The sequence below is a fragment of the Sphaeramia orbicularis genome, chromosome 20 (genome assembly GCF_902148855.1).
Source record: "Sphaeramia orbicularis chromosome 20, fSphaOr1.1, whole genome shotgun sequence".
NCBI classification, from domain to species: Eukaryota; Metazoa; Chordata; class Actinopteri; order Kurtiformes; family Apogonidae; genus Sphaeramia; species Sphaeramia orbicularis.
In genome coordinates, this window is record NC_043976.1 from 22382924 (window position 1) to 22395399 (window position 12476).

Below are 12476 nucleotides of genomic sequence, written 5' to 3' on the forward strand. Positions count from 1 at the left end.
TCACAGATACCAACTAGATGATCAAAGTAAACTATGAGCTCCGCAAAGATAAATACTCTAGAAGAAGCCCAAAATGCTCCAACCGATAGCGATGATGGCTATGAGTATGAAGAAGTGCCCATTGAAGATGAATGGAGTCTGACAGAAGGAGAGGAAGACTTAGAGGCGACGGTCAAAGCGATTCAGGATCGGGCACAAGCTAGTGCTGCTACGTCCACAGCCTCCAACACAAGCCGACCTGAAACAGTCGACCAGTTTTTACGCAACTTTCTGCTTCAGATGGGCATGAAAGACACCCTGGACTGCTTTCAGACAGAGTGGAATGAGATGATTCAGAGAGGACAGCTGGATGCCGGGCGGGTCGAGGTGGTGCCGGATGTGTACATAGAAAACCTGCGTTTAGAGAGCGACCTGAAAAATGCACAGCGGGAGAGGGACGAGTACAGACAGGCATCCTCTGCTGCAGCTGACACACTAGCCAGAGTCCAGAAAACCAGAGACTTCCACCGGTTACAGCACAAACGTGTAGTCCAGGAGAAAAACAGGCTCATCGAGGACATGAGGAAGCTGAAGGTCCAGTGTGATAACTACGAACCTGCAGTGAAGCGGATCAATGAAAAATACCAGACAGTCCTGAAGCAGACCATGCTTATGACTCGGGAGAGGGACAAGGCTTTAGGCCAGGTGAGCCGTCAGTCAACTGAGGCCCCTCCTCCCTGACACGCCCCCTTCTGTGGGAAAGCAGGTGAAGAAAATTTGTGAAATAAACAGACCATCCTACCATCCTACATTTGTGTCACATTGTGGTGCATACAAGCAAACACATTTAGGTCCAAAAGGCCTAACTGGTTAAGATTGACTGGTTTTAATGTTCATGTTCAAACCATCAGAAACAGCAGAAATAAGAAGATAAGTTTATGAAGTCACAAGTGTTTGTTTTAGATTTGTAAATTCTAGTCAAAGTGACAGAAGTACACTTATTTCTCTGTCATTGTTGTTGCATGTTACATAAATGAAACACAAGAGGGCGATCTCTAACCAGCTTTGGTTCAAACACCACAGAGTGAACATCAGGTAACTGCAGCCCCAGAGGACAAGCTCTGGTAACAGCAGGGAAGAAGAAACTGCTGAGATGCACGCAAACACAAACCATTGAAGTACCAGTGCCTTTGCTGCCCCTAAAAATATTTATTTCCGTTTGAGATTCACAGCAGTGTTGCCCGCAGGACTTGGTATCTGAGTGAAAATAAGCATTTTATCAGAATATTTGCCACATGGTGCATATACAGTATATATGACGTTCTTTTTATTTCACTGGGTGATGTGATTTCTAAGGTGATTGCCACTAAATTCAAGAACCAGAGGTACTTTTATGTAAGCAGTGCATACATCTTTGTGTCAATTTGATAACGCAATAGCTTCTCACAAGGAAGCTATTTTCTCCCTCTTGTTGCACTTCATGCTTCAACTGTAGAAGGTTACAGAGATGCTGAGAGGGCTCTTTGATCCAGAGGGGCCCTGCCATAGCTGCAGTATGTGTGACCAAATGATTTATTGTCCTCTCAGGACCTCTAACGCCCCACCCACTCTGCAGTTTTGAAACATCCATTTATGACTTCAAAATCTAACGTCAGACCTCACTCCCTGGCCAGGAGACCTTCGCTCTCTGTCCATAATGTTCAAGGAAAGGATTCATGTTCACATAAAATATTAATATGTCATTGCCCTTCTGCCACCCAGAGGACCTCATAGGCTGAACTTAAGCAAAGTTCTGAACTTGGAGCAGAGCAGTTGTAAAACTTTTTTTTTTCCCCCTCTTTTTTATGTCTTTCTCTGTCTGCATCATTCAGTCATTTAACTCTTTTCGCCACTATCCTTTATAAATATGTCTCCTTGCAGAATGTTTGGTATTCCTTATCATACAGTAGAACATCAACGATGCACACTGACATTTATTTTTGACATACTCACTGTGCAAATCCTTTGACAGATAACAAAAAGATAAGGATGTGATATAGACATGGAGGCAGTTACAGACCAAGAGATATGAAAGCAATGGAAAGGCAGGAGATTTTTATCAGCACTCTGTACAACCTTGCAAGACTTAATCAGTCCTAGTAATCTGCAGTCATCCTGTGTTTGTTCTTCTGAAAGGACTTCTGCATGTGAGTCTGCAGTGGAAGCAAGTTTTTGAATTTGCTTTTCTTTTCTTTGCTAAAGGTCCTCAAGTAAGTTTAGTCTTAAATGTGGATAGTTTTATCAGTCTGTGGACTTCTCCTCATAGTCCACTTAGACCTGTTATAGTAATTATATTGTAGTTTATAGTTGTTCTGAGAAATTTTGATAAATTTCTCTGTTCAAACTTAACAATAGTTATTTATACGCCTAAGAACAAAAGTCATTATTGTCATCAAATGTGGGAACACTTGAATAAAAAATACATTTCTATTTGCCTTTAGGGCTATGTGAATAAAATTATAAGGCAGAGTTGAACTAAATGAATATACAAAGCCTATTACTGAAACATACAACAGTAATGATAATGACAAGCATTTAATAATTGTTTTACTGCAAATGTGGAATAATTTTGACAGACCCGGGGCCACTAAAACCCTAATGTATATGGCTCTGCAAATGGGGAAATAAAGTGACTCAGACCAATTAACACCACAATAATACATGCTTAGATATAACAATAAGCTGAGAGGATAATATATTAACATTGTGTAAGATAGAGAAAAAAGAAAAGCAGGCAGAGTTTAAAGAGGCTTTATCTGTATTTCTCTTTGAAATGTGAAAAAATGACCTAAAATTACCATGAGTGTTTAAAATTAAGGGCATTGAAGTTATGTCAAAGATGCCGATGTATCGGATACCAATATGAAGTGAATTTATTTATACAGATTTATGTGATCACAAAGTATCAGAATATGACAAATTAAGGCAAGAACTGGTTTCAAAGAACTTTCAGAGTCAAAGAATGTGATCAAAGCAGGAATCACTAAGGGAAAGAATTTCTAAAGGAAAAGAATGGCATTTGATAATGAAACCACAGCATTTCTTCAACTAATACTAAGCTGATGAATGTATAAAATTAGTAGTCTATTTTATGTTATGTTTGCTCTGTTAAGTCATGATTCAAACTAAACTATGACACTTTAACAATGTACAATGCATCTTTAGTGCAGCTATTGGCAACACAAACCTTACAGAAAATGGAGATGATTTGTGTTTTCCTGCGGCTGTTTTCTGTATAAAAACAGAGCTAAGCTAATAGAGCTATTATGTAAACTATCAGCTATAGTCTTAATGCAGTAACCTTCATAAAGACTATAAGACAGCAGTGTTATTTTGAGTGGAGGCTGAAATAACTGTGTGATTTTTTTTGATTGAAGGGGAAATCTCAATGATACCATAATCCAGATGGGTGTAAAGAATGAGCCTCACTTTTTATTTAGTGAGTGATACAGTCTGCAGTGACACAACAATAACTCATTGATGGTTTTGATATGCGTAAATAGAAAAGCGCTATATAAATCTAATCCATTTTTTAATTATCATTATTACCTATGGGTGCATTGTGGTATGTGACCTTTCAGTGCTGTCAATACTGTATATGAGCCCTTTACAGAAACAGTTAGATCACAAAGAGTAGGCTGATGCATGGTAAAATAACAATATAAATACAGGAAAGAAAAAAGAAAAAGAGAATGAATGTTCATGCAGAAGACAAGGGGAATTGGAATGAGGTGAGGGATGTCTTTCTAAGGCAATGCTTAATCCACCTCTTAGAGGCAATAGCCTAATATGTTATGCTACTTCCATCACTCTGTTGCCCTTAAGGAATATAACAGTGGAATGTAATGTCCCCCTCCACCCATGTTTTAATCTACAGTACATAATTGTGCCAGTTTATGACCTTTGTAATTTCCACAAATGGCTTCAGAGTCACAGAGCAAGGTGGTGGCTGGAGGCCTGCTATTATCAGCCAGCGCTCCATACCTCCTGAGCTCAGCCTGCCTGTACCTTCTCTACCCACTGGTGATTCAGGTCTAAGGGAGACGCGGTTGTCTTTCATAGCCTTTGTAAGAAGTTTTCGACTTTGGTTCCATCTTAAATGCCTCGGGCTGATTGGAATTCCTCCCCTGCCTTTGTGGCTGCTGCTCTCTGAGCTCTTCTCTCTGCTGACAACCCTGTCCACTTCACAGCCCACAGTGACCTTTGTGTCATACCAAAGACAAAGGAGAGTGAGAGAGAATATTCACCTTCCAGCACACTTGGCTCAGATTTAACCTAACCGGACCTTACGACCTTTTATCTTTGTGCTTCTGTCTAGATCTCATTGTCAATCCTTCCTCCTGTTTATACAGCTCTGAACTGCCACTGATTCAGAGACATCTCTCCCTAGCTGATGCTTGGCTCCTTATATTTTTTTTTTTTAAGAAATGCTGCTCTTTCAATTCATCATCAATTTTCCCTGCCATCCTATTCTAATCTATACCTATGAAATTGATTCACACTGTCTGGGAGTATTCCCATCTTAATAAATCAGCTTTCCAGGACCTATATAGTGGGCAGCAGGTCAAACTCAGCAATATTTTTTGCTTTAATGTACAGAGCAGAGCAGAGATTGGCCCCTGGCAGTGACTCAGCAGGCATCCATCATCTTCAAGGAGACCTACACAGACAAATTACCCAGAAATGGAATTGACAAAATACTACTTTTTTTTTCTTTCTGCCACGCTCATTTCAGTTCCCGACTTTTGCATCAGGGTTTTTTATTTTTTTTATTTTTGCGGCATTAAGTGTTCCAAACCACGACATATTTATTGCATGAGAATCACTAAAGATGGATAGAAGGATTCCAGGCACTGATGAGGCCAAGACCAGAATGCAGTGTTTTTCTGTTGGCATGTAAATACCTCATAAAATCATGTAGGTAAAAGCCATAATTCAGATGCTTCTGTTGGGTGCATTCAGTGCATTACATAAACATGTGATTAAATACTGATAAATACTCAAGTCATGACTTTATGAGTGTTAAATATCTGCTACACAGAGCTGGATTCTCCTTGAGGATCCATAAGTTGATCTTTTGTTTACTAATATTTGTACCTAATTAAAATATATTAATTTTATTTCCAGCTATTGTTGTTTACATTGTTCCAGCATATTTTGCTTTAAAGAGGCTTTTTGTAGCATTTCTACGTTCAAATATTTAAAAAATGCCTAAAAGTATCATTAGAGTTAAGAATGAACAGCTCTGAAGTTATTACAAAGATGCTAATATATTGGATTGTGATGATATGAGGATGAATATATTCATATCTATGGTCAGACAGATTTATGTGACCACTAGAGGAGGTAGTGAGACATGGTGAGGAAAACTAACACAACGGAACCTTTGATCAAAGCACCACAAAGTGACAAGATGAGATGAAAATTGCTAAGAAATAACTTTTAGGTTCAAAGAAAGTGACACATTGATAAAAGCCAGAAGCACTGTTGTTGTTTTCACCACTGGACAGAGCTCTACATTCAATTCAATTCAATTTTATTCATCGAGCCCAATAATACACAACTAAGCTGCCTCACTGGGCTTTACAGAAATTGTTGAATTGATTAAAAAATAAAACACACAATGAAAATGAGCAGTGAAGTAATCAGTTAGTAAACAGTCGGTAAAGCAAATGGATCAGAGAAACCTCAGAGAGAACCACAGTGAAGAAGAGATCCACTCCCATTGACGAACAGGCCGTAAATGAAACCAGGACTGACGGACATCCATTTGGCAATGAAAAGAATGGAGTTTGGCGCTGGAATTTCTACATTTCTTCTACACAGGTAAGTTTGATTATGAGGTTTATGACAATACAAAGTTAACATGTGGTGTTATTATGTTCACTCAGTTCACTGTTTGTTGATCCACGGTTCAGACTAAACTGTGACAGTTCTGATGTCGTTTGGATGATTCCAAACAGATCTTTAGTGCAGCTACTGACAACCCAAACTGTACAGAAAACAACAGTGATTCGTGGTTTTATTGTAGCTGGTTTCGGTCTAAAAACAGAGCTAAGCTAACAGAGCTATAATGTAAACTATCAGCTGATGCAGCATGGGAAGATTGTAAGCAGAGGTGGGTAATCCCAGCTCCATAGAGTAAAAGTCCTGCATGTGTTGGTTCTACCTGCTCACTTAACACAGGTGATTCCACTAAGTATCCCATCTACCTGGATGAGGATTTGTGCTCATCAAAATGGGCTGGTTCAGTGAATGGTTGGAACAAACACATGACAGAACTTTTACTCTATGGAGCTCTGGGATTACCCAACTCTGATTATAAAACACACTGTTATTTAGATTGACTATTAAAATAACCAGCTGTAAGTTTTTGTTGAAGAAAACTAGATGATACCACAATACAAATGTGTGTAAATGATGAGCTTTATACTTCATTCAGTGAGTAATACAGACTATGGATGTATAGTGTTGATTCATTGGTGTGTTCTGGTATCCAACTTCCCCAAACTATTGAGAGTTTGGATTTTAACATCACATATAATCTCTTTAATTCATTTGTAAGGTAATTAAGAGTTTGCGTCATATCTGATCATTTCTTGAGGGATGTGTCAGTTAGTGTATAATGTAAAATAAAGTGTACAATAGCAGTTCATAGCTAAACCATTAGTTTGATATGAAGCTGCCTTCAGCAATAGCACATTTCCAAGTTTGTTTTTAGTGAGAAAATACAGGGATTGCAGGTGGTAGACTGCCTCTAGGTGTGCAAACACAGGCTTTGTTTGTAATAAGAGTCTGACAGAGCCAGAAAAGCTCAATGAAATCTGTATTGGCTCGTAAATAACTCCCTGCTGCCATATATATTTAAAGGTCAGATGGTTGATATATTGAGCTGACATTAGTTCACTGATACCAAGGAGTTATACATATATATCACACATACGTCTGGGTTTTTCTGGGTTTTCTTCATTAGGGCCTGAGTGATGTGACAGGGCCGGGCAGCGGTGACAACAGCTGAATGAAGTTTTGACAGGCCGAGTTAGGAAGGCCGATCCGGAGAGGTGATGTCAGGCCAAAGAGGAATGACGCGAAGTGAGGGAAGACAGCCAACGCCCTGTATCTGATCTGATGGGAAGTGGCAGGAGATGAAAAGAAGGAGCCAAATTCAGCCTGAAAGCATGGTCACAGTCTGAGGTCAACTGGAACAGAGAATAGACGAGTAGAACCACTCTAAGAATACTGAATACCAAATACCTTGTCTTGACTGTCAATTACACACAAATCACACTTTACAGAAAGTTTGCAAGTTCCTAGAGTCCTTTTCCTCCTTTAAAGGCTCAGTCAAACAAAGTTAAGGGATGATTCTGATTTATCATCATTTGTGTTAGTTTTACAGCTCTGTACTATATGAAATTTTTATCTCAAATTCACACATAAATTCTATTTCACCAAGAAATATAAGAAAAGACCCCAGTTAAACTAGATCCCAAAGCTCTGTATTTAACCCATATAGACCCAGCACTACTTTTGTGTCAGTTCCCAAATGAATTTCTCTCTCTATTTAACCTTTCTTAATGGATTTACCACCATTTATTTTGATATTATCCTCTGTATTTTGTGCATTTTCTGTGAAAATCAGGTATTTTCCTATATTTAATGTATTGATTATGTAGATGTTCATAAAAGCTCAGATTAAAGTTAAGGGTTATTATATCAGAAAGACAAAATACAAGAAAAAGTGACTTTTTCTGCAAAATATATTATTAATTGAACATAAACCAAGTGTGTCCATCCACTGTCACTGATCCAACTCCATGGGTTTTACTGGTGAATCAATGTTGTAGAAGATGATGGTGTTTCCAGGTTCACTATGGAGCCTCTAAATGTCCAAATGGGTCATATCTGATGACTATGAAAAGATGACAAACTGTATTTTACACCAATTATTTACATGTATTAATAGTTTTAGTGGTTTAGAAGTTATTAAAGATTTCAGATCAGTAGATAATTTTGGTCATCTGTGAATCTTTGGGTCTTTATGGGTTAATGATACAACTGAAACTTGGCACACAAAATGTTGGTTAGAAACCCCCATTCCACAGAAAAGAACTATGGTCAAAGTTGATGCAGGAAATCTTTGAAAAGCTGTGATCAGTGTTGATGTTTTGAATTAGAAATGATCATCTTCAGGGGTAAACTTTCATTCACTTCTAATGTAGAACTTGTTTGTGACTGTCTTCATCCCACATTGCATGTTGTTTTGGGATGAGATGCTCCTGTCAACAAGAAACTAATACTTACGCAGTGGTTTCCAGTGCTTGAAAAAGGATGTTGACTGGAAGCCACTAAGTACATATGAACCTGACTGAGCATTTATGGGAAATTCTGAAATGGCGCCATTTCCTACCACAATCATATAGATTGAAGGCTTCCAAATAATTTTGTTAGTAATGATTATCATCCGCTTTGTTCTTGAGGGGATGACTGAACATTAGGCACAGCGGAAACAATGCCACACACCATTACACAACCGCGAGGACTGGGAAAAAAGCTGTAAGGATTCCCTTTGTGTTGACCACACACAGTGACGCATGTTCAGATTGAAGACTGAACTTTAATTTAACATTTACATCACTGACAAAATAGGATTCTATGGTCGTTTTCCTAATTTTAGTGCCTGTTTGTATGTGAGATGATGGGTTGAATCTGTGCATTTGTATCTGAGGCACACTCGGACACCTTCGCTTTGCTCCATCAGGTCATCAAGCGGGAGTTTCCCATGATGCATTCGCCCAAGGGTACAGTCAGTCAGTGATATCCTGCTGGCAGCTGTCACATCAATGTGTGTGCGTGTGATATCATGACAGGAGAGTGAACCGAGGCTGTCTCTGTCGTGCTGCTTCTAAATAGAAATAATAAGATCGTGGTATTTGTCAAAGCGCTGCTGTTTCTGAGAAATCACCATGGCATCCTGCAGTGGTTTGTCACCACAGCAGCGAACAACCAGCTCATCCAGTTTGTTTGATAAGTGGGTCATCTGTTCAAGACCTTACATATGCCCCCCCCCACACACACACACACACACACACACACATTCTCCAATAAGAAGCAGCTGAAACAATATTCAGCATATGCTCCAGGGAAATGCCAAATTTATATATATATAAAAAAAACATCTAGGGATGTTATTTTTTGTGTTTCTGTCTGTAAACACATATAAATAAGACTGTGAGTACTGCATACCTACGTCATGAGCTGGAGGCTTTGATCAGTAAATGAGCAGAGGATGAGTCATCCTATTCACTTAGATTGCCTTTCATTTTTACACAGGCTCATTTTCTCATCAGATTGCTTCATACTCTGGACTTTGTAGTGGCTTTGACTACGAGTACAGTTTTGGGTACTGTACCATTTTGTTGTCTCAGTATGGGAATATTATCAACTGATCCTACACAAAAGAAGCTGTGACACCAACCACTGGTCTGATATGCCGTAATACACTCATTAAAGATGTAATACACCAGGCAGAGCTACCCGCAGATCTCATTTGCAAATGTTGACGTCAGCGGGCTGGAGAAATATTCAACAATTCATCTGGTCTAGGCCCTGTGTTTCCATTCCTGGCCAAATGAATTAAAAATGACACAAGATATTTAAATAGACAACTCCTGAAACAGATGGCCTGTGCTACATTTAGATCTTTTTCCTCTCTTGTATAGGCTATACGAAGCCGGCTGCAGTAAAGTAAATGAATTAGCCGGACTCTTACAGGAAAGTGGTTCCTGCTGTTTTTTTTCCTGCTGCCATCTTTGCCAGTCACGCCTGTACCTGTAACACTTACCATCTGTAACTGTGGACTTAGTGATCTTTAACACCCTCATACTCAGTTTATGACATAGTTCTGCAGACCCTGTTGTGGTGCATTTAATGTGTCATTCTGGAAGGAGAGAGGGAAAGACTGAGCTGCTACAAAACTGTTACACAATTTCTTAATGGAGCCCAGAGTGTTAAAACTATTACCCAATTTTATAGAAAAGGCTCCAATGGAGCATAAAGCACTTCAAGTTTAAAGACTTTTACACCATATTTTTCTACTTAAACCTTTATTGGAGTCTGATATAACAACACAAGAAATATTTCTGCAAAAATATACCACCATCTCTTATTAAGGAATCTGATTAAATAGGTTACAACAAAATGCTGAACTACAATAATGTATATTATTGTTGTAATATTATACACATTAGAATAATGTGGGATCATTTATGACATGCAAGCATATATTAGAACCATTATATAAAAAGTATCCGTGATATAATGAGGCTAGTTTACAGCTGAAACACTAAAAGTAAACACACAAGAAAATTACTTCAATCAAATAAACAGCATAGTTGTTATTCCATATGTCCTGCTCTCACTAATAATCCTTGATTTGGAGGATTTCTAGTCTGATTTGTACTATACACATTAATTGCTAAACACATATTGGAGCGGTTGTCTTCTTCTATATGCTCCTCTTGGGTCTGTCATTCTGCCCATCATTCTGTGGATCCCCCTGGAGAACATGAAACAACATCACATACATATTCAGCAAGTGTCGTGTAGTAAATATGTGTAGGAGAATAAACACTACAAGATAACTCACCAGGACAGAGAAAGCCCCAGAACGGTCTGACTTCCGTTTGGGAGGCTCGTTCTTCACCTGTCTCCGTGCTCTTACCACCTGAAATCAAAATCCCATATAGCCGAGTGTTAGTTTCACAGCAGTGACACTGTGTGTGGTGTACATTTTCCATTGCAGAAATCATGTACTGTAGCTCTTTCTGGATGAATGCCTGGTAAATATATATATATATATATAAAAGACAAAACCAGTGAGCGTATCAAAGTGATCCAATAAAACCAAGTGAGGTGGCCTTATAACTCTGCTTACACATCCGGCCTCATTGCCCCAGCTGTTCTTGTGCTCAGTGGTTGCCATGGAGACTCACCTGTAGGGGGGTGGATTGCTTGTCGTTGCTAAGGAGTGAGTAGGAGCCGACGCGGGATTTACGCTTGTTCTTTTTCTTATTCGCTGCTTGAACCAAGTGTCGTCTGGACCTATCAGTCTGAGAAACCACAGACAGGGAAAAGTGTTATTACAGTAAAACAGATGCAGATTTGTGCTTGTTTTACATCCACATACACACTTCTACACCCCAGTCACATTTCTGTTATTCTTAAATCAAAAAAAACATGCTCTTTCTTTATACTTTATCAGTTTTGTGCGCAATTTTTCATTTTTGCGGTCATAGAGTGTGACTAAAACTTTTCTTAACACAGTCCCCACCGCCCCCACTTTTGGCTTTTGCTCAGTCTGACTCTTGTGTGACTAACAGAGTGTTTTACCTGGATAAGAGTGTTAGGGAAGCCTTTGACAGAGACGGCCCCAGGCAGGCCGGCGTGACTCAGGTGGGTGGGACCCCTTCGCTCCAACTGTCTCTTACGTCTGAACAAAACCTACGGCATGAGACAGTCATAACCACATCCACAACCACAAGAGGAAAAAAACAACTCTTTTTTTGTAATAAAGGGTATCAGGTCTTATGTGTAATGAATACTGTACTAAGATTCTGTTTTCTTCTGTTGTGCTGTTTGGCCCTGCCCTCCCTTTCTCATCCTAACCTGTCCTTCTCTGTCCTGTCTCATGTCATCCACCTCTGTCCTGCTTTGTTTTGTCCTGCTTTGTCTCCTCACACAGTCTTGGTTAGTTAGTTTTATTGGCAGCCACCAGCATTAAATGGAGGAAACAGCAAAATTATTATCATCACCGACCCTTCTATTTCCTGCATTTTTCATTGATCCGCACATAAATGAGAGACTGTTATTGATCCACTTGTTCTTCTAATAAATGGAATGTCACTTCGAGAAACAACAGGCTTCAGTTTGCCAATTAGGACTTTGCGGTCAATTTATTACAGCGCCACAGGGCTTCGACTGCATCTGCAATTTTATTTCTATTCCCCCCAAGTTATGCAAGTGAGGAAATAAAATGATTGCTTCCAGGATTGGATAATAACTTCCTATTCATTCACTTTTTCCATTCTGTAGAAAACAAAAACGACTGCTTTAGCTACAAAAAAGCTGCATTGCAATCATTTGAGATGCCATTGAAAAAGCGAATTGTGATTGCTGTTGACCTACATTTGAATGATTTTTCACTTGTCAACACAGGAATTTGCTTTGTGGAATATTTAAGAATGGCATTGGTACAACTGTTATATTTGGAACTTTGGAATTGAAACATAGAACATGAATTTTGAAAGTTTCACTGAGTCAAGCTGCGTGGATAAATGCACTGCTCATGTGCAAATGTTTGTTCACCAGTGCTACAATTGTGATGCTTTTGTGGTTTCCCTGAATGATAGCTTTGTCTCACTTGCATCACATCATCATTTGCATCAATAATTTAATTTCTA

At 39.0% G+C, this 12476-nt stretch overlaps 1 protein-coding gene across 1 annotated transcript; it reads left to right on the forward strand.

Moving 5' to 3' along the window:
* Positions 1-8: 8 nt before the first annotated feature.
* On the forward strand, positions 9-7032 carry LOC115411585 (sperm-associated antigen 16 protein-like). The gene is made up of 2 exons (XM_030123773.1): positions 9-745; positions 6992-7032. Exon 1 carries the CDS (start codon positions 34-36, stop codon positions 718-720), a length of 687 nt encoding a protein of 228 aa, XP_029979633.1. The 5' UTR covers positions 9-33; the 3' UTR covers positions 721-745; positions 6992-7032.
* Positions 7033-12476: the final 5444 nt, after the last annotated feature.